The following is a 21480-nucleotide window of genomic DNA, read 5'->3' as shown; positions in this document are numbered from 1 at the left end:
GTCTGGGCCCCATAAAAAGTTTCTCACTACATGTCAATTTGCTCAATTGAAAAATGCAAAACAATTCATTTAAAGTTTGATTGTTAGACTTAAATAAACTAACATTTGCAAAGATCCAAATCTTTAATAGTATCTATGTAAGGATTTCTACTGCCTGTTACATCTGATTAATTACCACTTATCCTTTAGGCTCCAGTTAAAAGTCACTTCCTCATAGTAATATTTTCTGCTTCCGAAGTCTAGATCAGTATCATCTGCAACATGCTTTCACAGAACCCTCTATTTTTCTTTCAGGGCACTAAACATACTTGAAATGAAAATTATTAATTGGATAACTATTTCTTTATCTACTAGAGTAAGTTAAACCTCAAGAAACCAGCAAATTTATCAATTTAACCACTGTATCCCCAGAGCTAAGTACATAGTATAGCCTCAATAATCTTTTTTTTTTTTTTTTTTTTAAACAGTCTCCCTATGTAGTTCAGACTGGCCTTGAACATATTATGTATCCCATATGGGCACTGGACTCACAGTGATCTTCCTACCTCAACCTTCTGAGTGCTGAGATTACAGGTGTGCACTGCCAGATCTAGCTAATAACCATTTATTAAATGAATGAATTGAGTGCCCAGCCCAGTGCTGGAACCCAATACTCAGTAAATGTTACTGTGAGACCAGCCTCTTCTTGCTTTCCTCTCACTAGCTATGCAACCCGTGGACAATTAATTACTCTGATGTTTTGTTTGAATAATTTCTAAGTATACCTCTTAAGAGTACCACATGACACAAAAAGCTTGGCAAAATGTAAATTACCCTTCCACACAAATATGATGTTTTGCTTATCATTATTTAAAAATCTGATTTTTAAAAAGATTCTTAATAGGTTCTTTTTACTTATTTTTGGTACCAGGGATTTAACTCATGATCTCACGCTTGCCAAGCAAGCACTGTGCCTCTAAGCCATATTCCCAGCCCTTTAAATAGATTCTTTTTTTTTTTTTATCAGTACTGAGGATCAAACTCACGACCTTGAGCTTGCAAGACAGGAACTTATGCCACTGAGCTACATCCCAGCCCCTTAAATAGATTCTTGAACTGATGGTTAATATTCTCAGCTCACCTGACGTTAGCACCTGTCTTGTTTCCCAGTAGCTTTTTTAGAACTACTCCTTCACCATGAAACTGTATGGCTTTTCTCAATTCAAATATGGGTTTCCTCAGTATTTTTATTTTTCTAATCAAAATATCATGACCAGAAAGCTTTTTATATGCCTTTTCCAATATTATCTGAAGTTAGTTTATTGACTTTCTTTGAAGTCATGAGTCTGTATTTCTTTGGCCATAATTTCCATTGTTGTCTTCTTGATTTGGTAGACCTGTTGGTGCTGGGGATCAGAGGTCTTCTATATCTGATTGCTGTACTTCTTAGTAAAAACACACAAGAACCATCAGTTCACCAAACAAATAAAATAAGCATCAGTAGTTTTGCTATCAACATAAGCTTCGGTCACAGTCAGCTGTTTTTTTTTAAACTATCAAACACATTTGTCATTGGAAAGATCCATGGAAGTTAGCTAGGCAGTTTTACCCAGAAAATCCTCAGCAATTAGTTTTAATTTTCTAAATGCAAGTTCATCATTCTGTACATCTGCAAAACTCATTCAAACATACAACTCCTGAGGCAATCAGATGCAATTTGGGCTCCTTGAGTCTTTTTTTTTTTTTTTGGCTTTTTCATTTTTACCGGTACCAAGGATCGAACTCACAACTGCCTGCTTTCAAGACAGGCGCTTATGCCGCTGAGCTAAATCTCCAGCCCCAGCTCCTTGAGTCTTGTGATTAGTGTTGTTCTAATAGTTCTTACACTGAACATAGTGGTGAATTTATATCTTACCAGTGTTTCTTAAAAAATGGATCAACCACTTTCTTCCAGGCTTGCTAATTTCTCTTCCTCCCTCCCTCTCTCTCTCTCTGTGACTCTCTTTCTCTCTCTTTTCAGTACTAGGACTTGAACCCAAGGCCTTCGCATTGAGACACATGCCTAGCCCACCTTTTTTTTTTTCTGTTTTTTTTTGAGACAGGGTCTCGCTATGCAGTTCAGGCTGGCCTCGAGCTCACTTTGTAGCCCAGGCTGGTCTTGAACTCGCAATGATCCTCCCACCTCAGCCTCCAGAGTGCTGGGATTACAAACGTTAGCCACCATGCCTGGTATAGCCCACTCTTTTTTATCTTGTATTTTGAGACATGGTCTCTCTAAGTCAAAGTTGTCCACTGGGTTCAAACTTGCAATTCTCCTGTCTCAATCCTTGTGGACTTTTTGCTGCCTTTTGTAGGGTGTTTGTTCTTGCCAACTGCTAGGCACTGTTGACAGCCAAAAGGCTCAGCCTCTTTTTTTTAAGGATTATTACTATCTGTGTCATCTAGGTTCAAAACCTTAGTCATCTTTGTATCTTCTCATTTGTCACTCAGACTCAGTTGACTGTTAAATCCTGTTTCTTCTATTCCAAAAATAAGGTGTTTCGTTTTGTTTGTTTCATGATGTTTCACACTAAGCTACATCCCCAGCCCTATTTTAGTTTTTTATTTTGAGACCAGATCTGGGTAAGTCACTAAGTTATCCAGGGTGGACTCAAACTACTTGTGATCTTCCTGCTTCAGCCCTCTCAAAGTGATGGGACTGCAAGTGTGTGCCATCAATTTTTACGTTCAACAAAGACAATTTTGCTCTAAAATACTTTTCTAGTCTCATGCCTGCTGGCCCTTTTAATATGCTCCAGCCAAAGAAAACTTGCTATTGTCCAAACATGTCATTTGCTTTCTCTTCTTTTTGTTCATTGTTCCCTCTGCCTGGAAAAATCTTTTCTGTTCTTTGTAAGCCAAATCCCACCCACCAAACCAAAAAAATCTTCCATTGTATTTTTATCTATACTGATTTGAACTTTTTGTCAGTTCTACATTTGCTTGTATTTTCTCCCATACTGAAGCATAAAAATCCCTATCAGCTAGAAATATGTCTTACTCATCCTGGTACCTCTAGCACACAGTCAATACATAATAAATGTGTTAAATGAATGCATATTGCAGAATGGAAGGTACAAAGCCACAGCTGGGCATTTTCTATGGCGTATTTTCAACTCTTACAGAAATAGACTTGCAGTGGAATGTCTACTATGTAGCTGCTGAATTCAGACTTAAGGAAGATCCCCAAAATGGCTATACTTCATTTGAAAAAGAAAATTATGCAAAAGCTTGTTAATTACTTAATAGTAGTTCAGTAATAGTTCAAAATGTCTGATTCTCTTGAGATTTCTATTTAGAGGTGAGAATGGCTCACCCCTGCCTCCACACGCATTTACAGGTTCACTCTGGTGAATTCTTCTGAACTGTTCAGAACGCCAATGAACCAGTCAGACTCCCTTGCACAAACTGGAATTCATAGGCCAGTGACTGCTGTGATTGTGCTGGCCACCTTTTGAGGCTACACAAGACCTAAAAAGAACTGAAAAGCATTTGGCTATATGGGAAAAACTACAAGCAGCTCCAAATCAGACTCCTTTCGAGACACAAGTATAAACAAGCCTGAGCACTTCTTGGACCAAAAGCCACATTATAAGCTTTCAAAGATTCTGCAATTTGATTTGCTCCTTGCAGTTTAAATCCTAAAAGAAAGTTTCTATCTTTAAAAGTGTTTTCGTAGAAGCTCATTTTTTAAAAACATGCTGGTAAAATAGAAAGATTTATTGTGCCTAAGAGACTTGCCTGTCATGATCTTTATCCACCAGATGATACCTTGCCCTGAATGCCACAAGCCGGGCATAATATGCAGGGGCTGGAATAGAGACTGAGCGTGTGCACCTCACATAGGTGTGACACAGCTGGTAGGTCAGTAGCTGGAGCTCATCTGCAGTGAAGCAGTTATCATCCCATAAGACTTGGTAATGTGAAGGACGGCTCGTTCCCTGGAGAGAGAGTTTCAGGGTTAAAATATTTGTCACATGGGTTGAATACATGAGAGGAGAGGAACTGAAACTTAATCCCGAAACTCAGAAATGTTTCTAGTGCCCTGAGAAGCAGATCCCTCGAACAATTCTAGGATGTAAGTATTAACAAAATTAAGTACACTCTTCAGTAACAAGTCTACTCAAGTTAGTCACTCAATTGGCAGACATCTCCTTATCAAGTCAAAGATCTGGACCAGCTTCCAAATTACCTGAATTCCTGCATGACTACAGAGGTAAAAGTCAAACTCAGACGGATGTGTGATGGTGCTATCCACTGTAGTTCCTGCTGGTACATTACCACTTTTCCCCACCTAGCAAAAACAAAACAAACAAACCAAAAACAAAACAGGAATTAATCATCAAAGTGCCAAGCTGTATATGTCATCTTTTTTTTGATGTGCTAATTGCTATCAAGTTGATAAACTGCTTTAAAGTGAAGTCCTGAAAATCAGTTTAATTCAGATGTTGAATCCTGAGACACTCTCCCTTAACCAGAACATTTTATTCTAAAGTATTTTCTCAGTAGTCTTTCTAGGAGAATCCAAACAAAAAATTATTTTACCCGTGGTTTTGTGCTGCAGCGCTGATATCTATTTGTAGATAAGACACAGTATGTTCTTTTTTTTGACACAGTTATGTTCACAAAAGGGTAAAAATAACATTTAAGTGTTAGGGCCTTGGTATTAGAGCACTAACCTAGCATGTACACAAAGAAATGCACACACAGACGCACACATATACCCCCACACACATTTCTTGAAATTGGGGGGTCAGTTTTACTCCTTAGGAGAAAACAAATATCCACAATATTTAGTAAATGGTCTCCCTACCCTTACCTGCCTGCCCAGTAAAGGGGATTAAACCCAGGTTCTTTGAACTGAGAAACACCCCACTTTAGCCCTTTTTTATTTTGAGACACGGTCTTGCTAAATCAGTAAATTGCCCAGTTCAGGATCGAATTTACTGTCTCAATTCAGCCTCCCAGAATACTGAGATTACAGATGTGTGACAGCAGACCTCACTATTTTATTTTATTTAATTTATTTATATTTTTTGTCTTTTTCCTTTTTATCAGTACCAGGGATCGAACTCACGACTGCCTGCTTGCAAGGCAGACGCTTATGCCACTGAGCTAAATCCCCAGCCCCAGACCTCACTATTTTAGTAAAAGTTAAGAGGAAGGAATCTTTGAATTGGTTCATTAGGTTCAACAAAACTAATGCTTTTATGGGATCAATAAAGGAAACTGCAAACTGGGTGTGGTGGCGCACACCTGTAATCCTTGCATTTGGGAGGCTGATATGGAAGAAGTGCATGTGTTCGAGGCCAGCCTGGGCTACAAGTGAATTCAAGGCCAGACTGAGCTACTTGATGAGCTTGTCTCAAAAAGAGAATAAACAAAAGTATCTAGCAAAGGATTATTAGAAAGCAAGCAAGGAAATGAGGTTAAGAAACAAGTTTCAGATCAAGGCCTAGCCTTCCAGCTGTTACCTTTTTTTTTTTTGGTACTGCAAATTGAGCTCAGGACCTCACATTTGCCAGTCAGATGGTACGCTGCTGAGCTATATTACTGGGCCCCAGGTATGTACCTTAAATCATAAAATCATTGTATCTCAGCTGATTATCTATATTAGGTGATGATCTCTTGGACTAAGATTCTGCAGTTCTTTGGTGATCAAAGCACTTCTGACCAGAGAGGGAAATTTCAGGAAATCATTTACAAAGTGGGGCTGGAGACACAGCTCAGCAGCATAGTGCCTGCCTGGCAAGCGCAAAATTGTGAGTCTTATTCCTGGTACCAAAAAACAACAACAACAACAACAACAACAACAAAATACATTTACAAGGAATGGAGTTGAGTCTTGCTATTTTTTTTATTTTTATTTTTATTTTTTTGTCTTTTTCGGTACCAGGGATCGAACTCACGACTGCCTGCTTACAAGGCAGGCGCTTATGCTGCTGAGCTAAATCCCCAGCCCCGAGTCTTGCTATTTGATCACTGTTCTGCTGCATAGCAGAGTTCAATACAAGGAAGTTGATTCAGACAGAAGAATAAAGCTAACAAGAGTTTATTCTAACTAATGCTACCTTTTGCTAAAGATCATAAAACAATGCATACAAAAACTCTGAAAGTAGTTCCATCAAATTCATAAGCCAACTTGGATCCCTAATTGAACCACAGGAAGTATAAAGTTATAGCATCTCCCCCTTATCCTAGGTTTTGTTTTCCACAGTTTCAGTTACCTGGAATCAACCAAGCTACAAAAGTATTACCGTCATCAATGAGGAATTTAGATATGGGGCGGTGTGAGACCACATTCATATTCTATATTCACATACATGTATTTCAGTATAGGGCTCTGTTTTATTATTGTTGCTGTTGTTCTCTTTCTGTTCCTAATTTATAAATTAAACTTTATCACAAATAAATACACATAGGAAAAAAACATAGTATATATAGGGTTTGGTACTATACAAGATTTCAGATATCCACTTGGGTGCCTTGGAACAGACTTGCTATGGGTGAGGAAATACTGTAATAATGACTTTAGTATTTCTGCCTCAAAGTGTACTTTTTTTTTTTTTCTTCCCCAAGATCGAACTCAGGACCTCACACTTGCCAGGCAGGCGCTTATGCTACTGCGCTAAATCCCCAGCAAGTGTATTCTTTAGGAACATTACTTTTATAAAATGTGTTTAAACCAGGTGTGGTGGCGCATTCTTGTAATCCCAGCACTAAGGAGGCTGAGGCAGGCGGATTGTTGCAAGTTCAAGACCAGCCTGAGCTACAAAGTGAGCCCAAGGCCAGCCTGAACTGCATGGTGAGACCCTGCCTCAAAAAGACAAAAAAAAAAAAAAAAAAAAAAAAAAGTGTTTAAATGTTTTATGGTCAAATCTGAGAAGCAATAACTCAAAAGGGATTAAGGGTGTAGATCAGTGGTAGAGGGCTTATCTGGCATGCGCAAGACCCTGGGTTCAATCTCTAGCATCACAAAAAACAAAAAATATAATAAAGGGTTTCTACTATAAAATTTTCTAGATCCTTTATTTGACGATAGGATCTTTTCCTAGAAACTTTTGGAGCTAGACATGGAGAAACACACATGTAAACATGACACTATGGGAGGCTGAAGTGGATCACAAATTCGAACCCAGTCTGGGCAATTTAGGAAGACCCCGTCGGCTAAAATGGGATGGGACATACACAATAATTAGTGTAAAGCTACTGGATTCCCATTTACGCCCCTCCTTCCCCCAAAAGCTTGGGTTTTACAAATGAAAGCGTTCAGAGAAGATGCTTCTCTGAACATCGAACCCAAGCATATTCAATTCAACAGTTATTGCATGAGCATTCATGTGCTGGGCTGTGCAGCATATGTTGGAGATGAAAGCCAGAGTCAGAAAAAAATAATAAATCTGACTTCCTGCAGACAATACACAACATAAGCACTACAGTGGCAGTGCAATGTGATAAGGGCATACGGAGGGAATCACTGAACCATGTCTTATAGGCTAAAAGTAGGAACTAAACAGGGAAGTGGAATGAAGACTTAAAAACACTTCAAATATTTTTAAACTGAGGAATAGGTAAGCAAACTATGGATTACCTATGTCATGAAACACCATTCAATAATAAAAAAATAAAACATTATTGACATACCCAATAATTTAGAAGAATCTCCAATGTATATATTAGTGAAAGAAGCCAGATTCAAAGTCTACATGTTTTTATTATATGCTATTCTGAGGGGGCTGGGGATTTAGCTCAGCGGCATAAGCACCTGCCGTGCAAGCAGGCGGTCGTGAGTTTGATCCCTGGTACCGATAAAGAGGAAAAAGACAAAAAAAAAAAAAAAAATAGTTATATGATATCCTGGGAAAGATAAAATTATAGAACTGAATTCATGAATGAGTGGGGGCAGGACATAAGGAAAGGGTTGATACGAAAGAACATATGATAATAGCATATGACTGTCACCCTAGAACTCTGGGAAGTTAATGCAGGAGGACTGCAAGTTTGAAGGCCAGTCTATGCAATTTAGCAACTTAGTGAGGCCTTGCCTCAAAACAAAAATTAAAACAAAAAAAGAGAGATATTGGAAGATAGCTCAGTGTGAAGGTCCTGGGTTTAATCTCAAGGGCCATACACACAAAAAAAATAAAAAGGGCTGGAGGAGATGCAGCTTAGTGCAAGGCCCTGGGCTCAATTCTCAGTAGTAAAAAAAAAAAAAAAATTAAAACATAAAAATCAGGGGCTGGGGGTTTAGCTCAGCGGCATAAGCGCCTGCCTTCCAAGCAGGCAGTCATGAGTTTGATCCCTGGTACCGATAAAAACGAAAAAGACCAAAAATAAATAAATAAATAAAATAATAAAAATCAAACAACATCACCAACAACTGATCAGGATAGGAAGGTGTTTGGTAAGCAATAGAGGAGTACCAGAAGATTTGAGCCCTGGAGTGATGGGATGAGATCTACATTTTAAAATCCTTCCCCTGACAGCAGGGTAGAGGATACATTCCTGGTGAAGGAGGAATGGAGACAGGGAATCTGTTAAGAGTGTCCTACAATATGGATGAGTTCTGCCTTGGGCAATAGGAACACACAAGAGGAAATACTGAAACAGATTTTGGGAAATGCAAGAGGACTGTTTGACTGACTGGGCATGGGGAAACATGAGAGAGGAGAAGAATTTAAAGACAACTCTGAATTTTCCAGCTTGGCTGATTTAATAGACCATGGTGCCAAGTAACCGAATAAAAGGAAAATTGGGGGAGGAAAAGGTTTTGGACAGGGATAAAACAGTAAGTGTTAGGTTTAGACGTGTTCTGCTTAAAATGCCTGTGGTAGATTGTATTACTGATGCCAAATATTCCTGTGCCGTTCCCTGGAGGAGGATTATACGTCCCCACCCAATTATCTCAAAACGGCCATGTGACTTGCCTTGGCTGATAGAATGTGGTCTGAAATGTGTTTCTTCCGGGAAGAAGCTTAAGAGTCAGCCCATGGCTTGTCACTTGTTTTTTTTGCCCTTAACACCACAACTGGCAACATTCCAGATATATGTGCCTGCTAGTCTAGGTGCCAGAGGGTGGACAACAGGTCTCAGCTGAATGTGTAATGTTAGCAAGAAAAAATCTCTGCAAGCCACAAAGACTGGTTTCTTGTTATTAGCACTGTACAGCCTAGCCTACCTTGACTGATACAAGCCTGCTGAGCATCTAAGTAAATACAACCAGTAGGTAACTAGAAGTACTGATCAGAAGCTGCATCCAGTTCATACATAGGGCTGGAAATACAGATTTTGGAACTAATAAACAAATAAATGATGAGATTAAAGAGAAAGTTTGGGACTGAGGGAGAGCCTGAGTGACAGAGCACTTACCTAACTTGTACAAGACTCCAGTGCTACAGAAGGAAGGAAAGAAAAGCTTTAACCAAGTTTGAAGATAGAAGAGAGGCAGCTGAGAAACTTGTGTCTTCCTCTTTTATGGGGAAAATAGAAGACAGGACTTGGTTGGCAATGAAGGCATAATGGACAGCGTAGTGGCAAAGTTTCAAAACCACAGCACCCAAGGGCTAGCTGAGATTTACTATGATGTATTTACAATATAGTTCTTTTTTTTTTTTTTTACAATATAGTTCTTGATTAAATAAATTATTTTTTTCCACTAGCAACTCCCATCAGCCTGAGAGTAGCAGCAAAGAAAGAGGGCAAGTGGACTGATTCAGAATAGGGGATTTACAAGAGGTATAGTTAGAGAATTGGAGATGCTGATAGAGGCCGAGATATAAAATAAACTGAGAACTGGGACTATCAATATTTAAAGGTAACTAGTGATACTGGATAGTAAAGAATAGAATTATGAGATAGTTTGGAGTTTTGAAAGGATAGTCTAAGTCCTAAAGCTACATGGATAGCAAGTTCAAAAGGGATGGAGAGGTGGTCACAGCAGTTAAAAGTGGGGGAGCAGAACATTTTATCCCTAGATATCAGGTAAAAGTTCAAAGAATTCATATTAGCAAGCCTAAAAGGCATTACTGAGTCACAGTCTGGGCAATTTAGAAGACAACACTTTTAATCTAGGCTGATGGGTAGATCTGGACCAATGGAGAAAAGAACCTTAGCCCTTTAACAATTCACACACACAAAAAGAAGCAGTATTCTTGATCTGGAGATGAAAAACAAAAGGTGTACTAGAAACTACTGGGCATAGGCAATGCAATTTCATGCCTAAGTAATAGAAATATCTGATCTCCCTGGGAAAGCAATAGATCAGGGAGAAGCTGGGCAAGATGAAATAATGTTATTAAAAAATATTAAAGAAGTAAAGTTTCCCAGCAGTGGTGCATGCGTATAATCCCAGTACTTGGTAGGCAGAGGCAGAAGGATCACTTCAGCCTAAGAAATCAACCAGCATGCGTAACAAAGCAAGACCCTCCCCCATCTAAAACAAAAACAAAAACAGAAAAACATCAAACAAAGAAATAAAGAATCCACTGCACTGATATAAAAATCACTTGAGAAAGAAATTCTTCTCCGTGTCTTGCAACTGCAGGATTAGGTAGTAGCAGTAAAAAGTAGCAAAAATAAATTTCAACAGATAACAATGTCCCGCCATTAAAAACAAAAAACCTAAAAACTAGCTCACTCTTTCTTTCTTTTTTTTCTTTTAGATAGGTTCTCAGTCTATTATAGTTCAGGCTGGCCTTGTAGCTAGAATTACAGGCCTGCACCATGATGCTCAGGTAGAAACTATTATTTCTGTGACACAAAAGAAACATAAGGGCTGACTTTAAAAAATGTGGTGAGTTTAAATTTTAAAAAATGATTATAGTAAAAGATACCTTGTCATTAATATTCCTCAAAATATTCCCAATATATTTACATTCATTCTTGGAACTTGTATCATTCAGAATTGGTTATCTAAACTCAAAAGCAGTTAGCACAATTATTGCTGTTTTTCTACTTTTAGGGAGCAAAATGTAAACATGGCCACTGGAAAACACATTCAGTAGTGCAGGCCTGTAATCCCAGCACTCAGAAGGCTGAGGCAGGAGGGTCTACAGTTCAAGGCCACTCTGGGTTACACAGACCAATCTATCTCAAAACAAAAGGGCAAACAACTAACCACACTCAAGGCCTGAGATATAATTCACTGGTAGAGGAGTAAGGTACTTAATATGCAGGAGGCTCTGGGTTCAATCACAAGCATCAAAACAACAACAAAAAGCACACTGGCTTGTCACAACATCAGGTAATGAAGCTTATATTACATCTTTTTACCCTTTCTGTTTTATCTGCACAGAAGAGTCGGGTGTGATGTCTCTTTTGCACCACAATGTATGTTATTCCTGGCCGATAATCTTCTTCCAAGCTAATACATGCCTTTCGAATTGCTATTAGTTCTGGCCAAGCTACCTAGGAGATAGAAACAGAATTAGGTTTCATTGAGAACTCCACTAACATTCCCTATTTCTGATTTGCAGAATGGCAGAAGGGTGGAAGCTCCTTTAGATTCTTAAAGACCCGAAGGCAACGCCAGGCTAAGAAGGGTACCTGTTTCATCTGTCCCTCAGATACCCCTCCACGGTAGTAGATGATTCGAGTGGGTTTAAAGCGTGTGGATTTGTAGAACTGGATCAGCAGTTCCCTAACCATGTTAGTCAGGTCCTGGATGACCTCCTGGCTGTAGAGGAGCTCCTGAGAGATTTCCTGCCGAGAAGTCTGTACCCGGACTGTGGCGCAGTACCGGCTAGGGTGGCCGTCCATACTGCCCACCACTGCAGCAATGGAGGGTTTCTTCCCATCTCCCGCTGGTGGGTGTGTGACATCTGCTCCCAGGAAGATGACAGGTTGCTGGAATACTGAGGGCCTGTTCAGATTAAAGACATAGTGCCATTTAAACGTACAGGTAAAAATGTTTGGGTCTAGAAAAAGTGTATCCAAAAATAAGTAAGTAAATAAAAATGATTTTTTTAAAAATAGATTTTTTTGTTTGTTTGGTTTTTTTTTTTTTTTTTTTGGTCTTTTTCCTTTTTATCGGTACCGGGGATTGAACTCACGACTGCCTGCTTTTAAGGCAGGCGCTTATGCCGCTGAGCTAAATCCCCAGCCCGATATAATTTTTTTTTTTTTTTTTTTTTTTTTTTGTATTTTTACTGGTACCAGGGATTGAACTCATGACCACATGCTTGCAAGGCAGGCGCTTATGCCACTGAGCTAAATCCCCAGCCCCAATATAATCTTTTTGTGTGTGTGTATTAGGGACCAAATTTATGACTTTGTGCTTGCCAGGCAGGTGCTTATGCTACTGAACTAAATCCTCAGCTTCACAGACACAGTCTTAAAAGACAGATATTTTCCATTGGAAGAAAGTCCTAACAACAAAAACTCAAATTCTCTTTAAAATGAGATTTAAGGAACAAGATTAAGTCTATCTGTTTCCTGGCTTTATTTTTCTCCATAGTATTTATCTCATAATATACATTACATAGTTCCATCTTTCATTACTTTTTTTAGTCCTTATACTCACAAAAGTAAGCTCTTTATAAGGATAGGAATTTTGTTGTCTTGTTCTAGTCACTTCTATAATCCTATTGCCTACAACACTGCTTCGCTCATAGTTGGCACTCAATAAATATTTGTTGAAAGGGTGAATTCATTTATTTAGTGTTGATTTTTCTACAGAATCAAAGAGAAAAATATCATGCATGCTTCTTTGGTCAAAGCTAGTCCAAAGATGGGAGATTAAAAAATGGTATGAAGTTTTAAAAAATTCTTAAAGGTAGGATTTGGGTCTATAAGTATTGATTCTTAAAGTATAATCCAGGGGATATCTCAAATCTGATAATCTGATGGGCACTAAGAGGAGATTCCACAAGGGCAGAGCCTGTGTTATATTTATTTCTATATTGTCACAAAACACAGTACGGAGCAGTTAGTAACAGCAGACATATAGGCATAATCAGTCACTATAGTATGTACCAGGTACTGTGCTGGGTACTCCTCGTGTGTTAACTGATTCACTCTTCACAACAATTCTGTGAGTGGTAAAATCATTTCTTTCCCAGATTTTAAAAATGAGACATAAGAGATTGCACAGCTAGAAAGTGGTAACAGCATAATCTAAACCCAAGAAGTTGACACCAAAATATACACTCTAGGTCATGTTATAGTATTTCAAATGTTTGTGGTAAAATCAAATGATATCAGACTTCAGGTGAACTTGCATGCTTTCCTTAACTTGCATGCTTTATCACTAATGTTTCTGAAAGGATTTATTTATCTAGAAGTTTCATTCTAAGACAAAAATGAGAATAGTGATACAACTATGTAAAAGTAAGGCACTCAACTTCACCTTCTCAAGAATGGCAATGATTCATGCTGAATTTAAAAATTTTAAATTTTTGAATTACCCTTACCTATAGAATTTCACATAAAAATACTATTTTTTTTTTTTTAAATCGGTACCGGGGATTAAACTCACGACTGCCTGCTTGCAAGGCAGGTGCTTATGCCGCTGAGCTAAATCCCCAGCCCCAAAAATACTATGTTAGAGTTGACAAGGTAGTAGTAGCATCTTGATAGATAAGGAATTGAGGCCTGGAAATCTTAAAAATTTACACCGGCAGCAAAACATAGCTTTCCTTACACTCAGTCAGTGTAAGGAATCATTGCCAGTTTTGGTGCTTGGTTACTCTAGAGTAAATCTGACAAATTCAAATTTCAACACAGGCAGATGAGGTCAAGGGAAGGGGAAGTGAAGTTTCTTAGCAAAACATATAAATACTAATTAAACTCAGTTTTATTAACATTAAGAACTTTTGGGGGCTGGGGATGCAGCTCAGTGGGAGAGCACCTGGCCTGGGTTTTATCCCTAGAACTTTAAGACAGAAGGAGGGAGAGAAAAATACAGAGACAGAGAGGAAGAAAAAGAGAGAAGAAAGATTTATTGATTAAAATATACCATTTAGCAGAATAAAAAGACAAAACATAGAACAAAAAAAGATATTTGTAATACCTATATCCTATCAAGGGTTTATTTCCAAAAACCACAAGGAATGATTACTAATTAATGAAAAAGAATCCAATATTAAAAATAAACAAAGGAGCCAGGTATAATGGCAAGCCTGTAGCCCCTGCTACTTAGAAACCTAAGGCAGAAGGATAACTTGAGCTCACAAATCAAGATCAGCATAGGCAACACAGTGAACTCTGGTTAGAGCTCACCTCAGCCTCCCAGAGTGTAGAGATTACAGGCGTGTGCACCATGACTGGTGGTGACACCTTCAAAAGGCTGGAGGGTGCTGCTGACTCAGCCCATGAAGAGCGATGTCTAAATGGGCTGTAAGTGTACTGAAAATGTGGTAACACCATTAGTCACCAGGAGAAGACAAATTAACATAATGAAATACTATTACCCAAAAATAAAATGGTTAAATTAAAAGGACTGATACTACTAAGCACTGATAAGGAGACGGAAAAAAACTAGAACTCTCAGTGGAAATGTAAAATGGTATAGCCACTTTGGAAAACTACTGTATAGTATCAACTAATTCTATGTATTCTCTATAACTCAGCAATTCTATATCAGGAATTATATACAAGAGAAAAACTGCTCATATCCACCCAAAAATTGTACAATGAATCTATAAGAGTATTCATCAGTGGTAGAAGAGATAAAACTGTGTGGTTTATTCATGAAAATGTATGGCAATGAAGAAAAATGAATCACTATGGTAGCATAATCTCACAGACATACTACTGAACAAAGTATGTATAACATCATAATATTGAATTTACAAGATAAAAAAACAGAAAAAACTAATCTACGGGGATACACTTCAGAATAGCAGTTATGGGGGCTGGAGGTTTAGCTCAGCGGCACAAGCGCCTGCCTTGGAAGTAGGCAGTCGTGAGTTCGATCCCGGTACCGATAAAAACAAAAAAGACCAAAAAAAAAAAAGAAAAGAATAGCAGTTACTTTTGGGGATTACGTTAGCCTTATATCATTGCTGGTGGTAGTTTCCTCGTTTGTTTACTTGCTGTGCTGGGGATTAAACTCAGGGCCTCACATATGGTAGGCAAGTGCTGTTATCACTGAGCTACATTTCCAGCCCTGGGGATTACTGTATCTGTTTGGAGAGGCCAGAGGAATCCTGATATTGTGTGTGTGTATATGTGTGCTGGAAGTGTCCTATATCTTAGCAGTTTGGTAGGCACATGGTGTATATGCACATAAGAATCGTATATCAAGATGTATATTTGAAACACATACACTTTACCATAAATTATATTAGTTAGATTGTAAACAAAAATGAAGAAAAAAAAAGCAAAAGCAAAAAATTGAAATTCAGAACCTTACCTTTGATGAGGAACAAGCACATTGTTGATTCCTCCAAGCTTTGCATTTATCTTCAGGCAAAGATTGGAAAGGGTTTGGGGTGAGGTTTTCACTACATTTTTTACCTGGACACACTGTGTGGCCATACCTAGAAGAGTATCTCCAACACGTTTCACCTCCGCTACAAAAAGAATAATTTTAAACAGTTAAAACAGTCTCCTAATTATTAAGAGCAAGGGAGTAAAACCCCACACATTAACATTTACAGAGCAACTGTTCTATACTGTAAATGCTATTAGATGCTTCCCATGCATTGAGCTTTCATGCGCTCAAACCCCAGGACACTCCCCTCTGCAAGAGTCCCCCATCCCCTCTATGGCCAGCTCCTCCCCTTCTCCATTTTCCCCTTACAATAGACCTCAAAGCCAGCCCACTTCCTAACTTGGTCGTTCCCTGCCACCACAGGCTCAGTCCTGGGTTTCTTCCCCCACAGGACTGCTCTGGTAAAGGGACGGATCTGCTCCTCCCTCTCAGCACACATACCAATCTTTCCAAGTTTACTTTTTTTTACTCTTTTCTCTAAACAGTAGGGGTAAACAGAAAGTAACAAAAGAAGCAAATATAGAGAAAACTGAAGACATTTTATAAAGTTTAAGGGCAGATCTACAGCTCCCACAATTTAGAAGATAACCAAAAGAACTCTGAATCGCTCTTCTTATAATAGATACAAAGTAAGCAGATTGTCTTCTAGAAGTGGCAAACTCCTCTGCTTATCTTCCTTCTGATATCCTAAGTGTTTTTCACCAAACATTCCAGTTCTCCCAGATTCCTGGATTATGGCAGGATAGCACTGCATCTCTTGTCCCCAGTCCCATTCTCTGGCAGCCTATCCACAGGCTGGGTAAGGTCAGCTAAGTGGCTGTGGCCAAGAAGATACATAGAAAAAGAAAATTACGGGCCAGCAAATTTCTAAACAGTAGCTGCTCTGCCAAACTGGGAACTGGAATAGGCTACCATCTACATTCAATGGATGCGTGGCAGGAGTTAGAAGTAAATCTTTGTTTATTTTATTGTTGTTTTGTGTATATATGTGGGGTGTGTGTGTGTGTGTGTGTGTATGTGTGTGTGTGTGATGTTAGGGATTGAACTAAGTGCTTTATAAATATTGAGCAAATCTTCTATCACCAAGCTATATACCTCTGAGCACAATCTTGGTTGCTTTGTACCACTGTGACTTTGGGGGGGGGGGGGTTGTGAATGTAGCATTAACCACAATCAGTTAAACCTGATTGCCACATCTATCACTTGAAATCATCTCTCACTAGGCATTTAAAAGGTCCATACCATACACTGGTGTCTTTCCAGGCAAGATAACCACTATTAGCTGTAGGCCCACATATGTCATCTTCAGATGTTTAAACATGGGCTCCACACTGTCTGCACCTTGTGCATACTTGCAGAAGCATGGCTGACCCTGGATGGGCATCCCTGCATCCTTGGAGATTTTACGCAGTTGGTCAGTGAAACTCCTGTTAAGGTAGAACCAGTGGCACCAAAATTTTACTACAGGGTACAGTCATAACCCTCTAAAATGTTTCTTTCAGTTCTGCAAATTCTTAACCAAAATTATAAACAAACAAACAAAACATCTTTAACTGGTTGCTAAAAAAAAAAACTGGCAGTTATATCACTGCAATAATAACAGGGAAGAATCTGTATTACTAAATTATCAAATCATCACTTTGAATTTTTAAGTAAATATAGTATGGCTCAGCTGGGCCTCAGTGTTGCTGTTCAAACAGCATTCCTGTTTTTAAAAATACTCAAATCAGCAATTCTGTGGTGAAGAAAAGACAGTCAAAATTTCTGGTAACACATATTTTGTTTTTTTTTTTTTTTTGGTAACACATATTTTGGTAAGGCTGATATAAGGAGTTGGGTCAGCTTGTGTTCAACTGAGAACACAGAAACATGCTATCTCAAAATCAGTGTAATTAGAGTTGCAATCAAGCTTGATTTAGTGCAATAACAATATAAAAAATCACTTAAAAGTTTAAATTAATTTGAATTTTATATTTGGATCTAAGAAGTTTTCTTCAGTTGGGGATATAGCGCAGTGGCACAGTGCCAGCCAGGCAAGCACGAGGTCATCAGTCCTATTCTCAGTACCAAAAAAAAGCTGCTTCAATTTATTCATGAAGCTTTCAGAATAATTTCTTTTGTGTATCTGCCAATATCTTATAGAATTCCTTTCTTTCATCCTAGTTTCTTTTCTTAATTTTTAACTCTTTATTAACTTTCTTTATATAGATAACTACATCTATAAGATATGAACCAATAGTCTTAGCCAGTGGTTTTTAAAATTTTGTTTTGTTTCTTGTTTTTTTGAGACAGGGTCTTACTATGTAGCTTAGGCTGGCAGAGACTATGTAGCCCAGGCTGGCCTTGAACTCACAGTGATCCTCCTGCCTCAGCCTCCCAAATGCTGGGATTACAGGCATGTGCTACCACGCCTTATACCAGTGTTATTTTTAAAAACATAGTTTTTATTTTGGTTGAAAAGATACAATCAATATCAAAGGAAGCTTTTACTAAAAACTCAAGAATTTGCCAAGTATCATGACTTCACCCTTGCTACATAGCTCTGCTCTAAATATACAGAAGCTGAGTCAAATTTTTAATGTAATTTCCAAGTTTGCAATTTACTATAATAATACAATATCTTTTGCATATAGCCAGATGGTATCACTATGGGAGTTGGGGATTTAGCGCCAGCATACACAGCACATTAACATAAAGATGGTATTTTCATATTTGGGAGGGATATTACTAAGCTGGAAATATGAAGATACTCACTTTAGTAAATCTTCCCTACATTGTTTCTGAGGCGCAAAACAAGCAACTGCCCAAACTTTAATTTCAATGCCAGCATAAAACTGCTTTCCTCGCATGTCCCAGACACCCTGGTTGGGTGTGGCTACTGTTTTATTCTTTAAAAAAAAACAAAAAGAAACAAAAGTAAAGAGACATTACAATCTAAGGCCATCTTAATGTTGAGAAGGGAATAAACAAAATTCTAGGTGGTATGAGCCAGAAGACAAAAAAGCAATAACAAGCACAAATACAGGTAAATTCAATAGAGTACTGACAAAAGACTCTGGATTATAATCTTTTGACTAGTGTGCTGAGATAAATAAAAAACTTACCCGGCCTCCATACTGCAGCATCGGTGCTGGAAGTACCCTGCCTGTAAGCTCTGTCATTTCATTATGGACAACAATCCCAAATTCTTTAAGGTATGGATCAGGTCCACCCACCATGCTGTTACTCTTCACCTAAAGAACAGGAAAGCCTGCATATATAAAAACCAAAGAGTAACTGTATCCCATCAGGAATTCTCTCTCTTTTTTTTTATTTTTCATTTTAGAGCTGGCTTATCTTGAAGACCGTTCCTTACTGACCAGTCTACTGATTTCTTCCTGCCTGTCAGGAGCAGATCTTGCTGTGGCTTTGATCATCGTGGATGTCTGATTGTCTGTGAGCTTCTTTATACATCGCTGTCCTGCCACTATGTTACATACCTGCCAAGAAACAACGAGAAATCAGCTTGGGTAGCACTGGGCTGCTATACTGTAAGCATTTGCCAAATTCATCCTCCATTTCCAGAAAAATAAAAACGGTTGTATGGTGAAGTTATCTGCTCACAGTATCTTAAGAAAAACTCATTTCTATTCTAGATTAGAACTCAACTTTTTTTAAAACACTAATTTAAGAAACTGGCAGATTGGCAAAAGAAAATTTAGTTTAGCTTACCTCAAGGGGTAGGTACGTATGCTTTTGCTCTTGTCCCACTTGGAGACAGGGAAGATGGGGGTATTTCAGCTGCAGACTATACTTTTGCTTAAAATATTGAGCTACTGTACATTCCATAGCTTGACCATTTTCTAGCTGCAAAGGAAAACTATGGGAGAAAATGTCTTCTTAGAAATGGAAGGTCTTTCTTTTTTAAACAAGTAAGCAAATTCTACAATTTTTACCTTCAATAATCATTTTAAAAATAAGTGGAGACTGGCAGGCATGAGGCTGTGAGTTTGATTCCCAGAAAAAAATAAATAAATAAAAACAAGTGGAAATGGGGCTGGGGATTTAGCTCAGCGGCATAAGCACCTGCCTTGCAAGCAGGCGGTCGTGAGTTCGATCCCTGGTACCGATAAAAAGAGAAAAAGAAAAAAAAAATGTATAAAAAAAAGGTGGAGAAAGGAAAGTAAAAATAATTAATATGTGTTATGTACACACCTTAAGTCCCCATGATGAATGTAACCATTGTGTGCATATAGTCACAAAAACAAAAAATATTTAAAAAATAAAATACTAAAGGTCCAGGATAAGTGGGTGGCTCAGTGACAATTTGTCTGAAAGGCCAGGCTTTATTTGTGTGCTTTTAATTAGATGGTTTTAGTTTTGAACTAGAACAGTAATTCCGGGGCTGGGGATTGAGCTCAACAGCATAAGCACCTGCCTTGCAAGTAGGCGGTTGTGAATTCAATCCCACCAATAAGAAAAAAACAAAAAACCCCAGCAATTTCATTGATACTTTCCATGTTTGTTGAAGCTAGGATGGGAAAATGTTTTAATTTAAATTTCGAAAGTTTTTTCATTGTTTTTTTTTTTTAAGGACCCCAGGGCCTTTGCATGGAGATAAAATCCAGCTCTTTTTAGTTTTTTTAGTTTATTTTAAGACAGGATCTAAGAGACTAAATTGGCCTGACTGGGCTTGAACTTGTGACTCTCAGAGTGCTAGAGTTATAGGCATGTGTCACTGTGCTCAGCTTCAAAAGAATTAAAAAAAAAAAAAAAAGAATTTAAAACAACAAGAAGCTAAGAACTCATAATGAAAAAGTTGGGATCGGGCTGGGGATTTAGCTAAGCAGTTTAAGTGCCCGCCTGGCAAGCACAAAGTCATGAGTTTGAGCCCCAGTACCAAAAAAAAGAAAAAGAAAAAGTTGGGATCAGCTGATACATAAATACAATATCTGGTTTCTTTTCCTTTTTTAAAATTTTTCCTGGTTTCTTATAGATGATTAAACTCAAATAAGGACTTTGAGTCAGGCACACAGGAATTTTATTTCCTTAAGCAAAGTTGTAATTAGTTAGTGGAACCACATTTTCAGATCTCTAAATATTCAGATTCATAAACCAGGACAAACACATGTAGATTGGAGGTAATAAGACCAAATATATGAAGTTAAGATTGTGTCAGGACATTTGGTATAAACTGGGAAGCATAATTTAAGAAAATCTCTTTATTTGGCTCTTACCAGCAGGTAAATTATTTCAAATATTTACACAAATGATAAACTGAATCTTGCTTTAACTGTTACACATACAAAGTAACAATGTGGTGAGAATTATCTATATTATATTTAAATCTATGTGCCTTAAATTTTTGAGTAAAGGTTATATAGGTATATAAGCCTAATTATTCTGATAGAATTACTTGAATAATTTAATAATAAAAGGGAAACAGGTTTATTGTTTGTTTTAGTTTTTTGAAAAAGACTCTCACTATGTGGCTCAGGTTGGCCTCCAACTCACTGCAAATGTTCCTGCCTCAGCCTCCTGAGTGCTGGAATTATTATACAGGTGTGTGCTACCACTCCTGGCCAAAATTTTAACTTTCTAGAAGAGCTGATTTTGATATATACTAAAGTTTGAAAACTAATAACTATAGATATAAAACAAAGTCAGACAAAATATAAGGGAGAAAGAGCTCCTGAGTAACCAAAATAAAGTTCATCTGTTTAACACCATTTAGTTAAGACAGCCAAGAGTTACACTTATGTCAGACACAAATTTAATGATGTTGATTACAAGAATAAAATGTAGTGAGTTTGATCCCTGGTACCGATTAAAAAAAAAAAAAGAAGAAAACTTAAATGTATGATAACTTTTTTTTTTTTGGAACTCATCAAACTCATCACCTTGTGCCTGGTAGGCAGGCACTTGTGCCACTGTGCTAAATCCTTCACCTTACGATAACTTTTTTTATGGTGCCTTTTTTTTTTTCCTAAAACAAGGCTCATCTTGAACTCACTAGGTGCCCAGGCTGGACTCGCAGTGATCCTCTTGCC

General features: G+C 38.0%; 1 protein-coding gene across 2 annotated transcripts in view; it reads right to left on the bottom strand.

Moving 5' to 3' along the window:
* The window catches only part of LOC100729089 (argonaute RISC component 4), a 43424-nt gene that overhangs the window by 3915 nt on the left and 18029 nt on the right, over positions 1–21480 (bottom strand). For both annotated transcript variants that reach the window (XM_063236068.1, XM_005008473.3), the window contains exons 8-17: positions 19163–19310; positions 18811–18930; positions 18556–18684; positions 18206–18339; positions 16694–16878; positions 15371–15530; positions 11563–11878; positions 11290–11424; positions 4211–4312; positions 3760–3959 (exon numbers count right to left, since the gene is read on the bottom strand). In XM_063236068.1, coding sequence (XP_063092138.1) covers positions 3760–3959; positions 4211–4312; positions 11290–11424; positions 11563–11878; positions 15371–15530; positions 16694–16878; positions 18206–18339; positions 18556–18684; positions 18811–18930; positions 19163–19310 — 1629 coding nt within the window. The remainder of the gene's footprint in view (positions 1–3759; positions 3960–4210; positions 4313–11289; positions 11425–11562; positions 11879–15370; positions 15531–16693; positions 16879–18205; positions 18340–18555; positions 18685–18810; positions 18931–19162; positions 19311–21480) is intronic.

The sequence above is a fragment of the Cavia porcellus genome, unplaced genomic scaffold, assembly GCF_034190915.1.
Source record: "Cavia porcellus strain 051 isolate PalLab524CR breed Dunkin Hartley unplaced genomic scaffold, mCavPor4.1 scaffold_25, whole genome shotgun sequence".
In the NCBI taxonomy this organism is placed as follows: Eukaryota; Metazoa; Chordata; class Mammalia; order Rodentia; family Caviidae; genus Cavia; species Cavia porcellus.
This window is presented reverse-complemented; position numbering and strand designations above follow the sequence as displayed.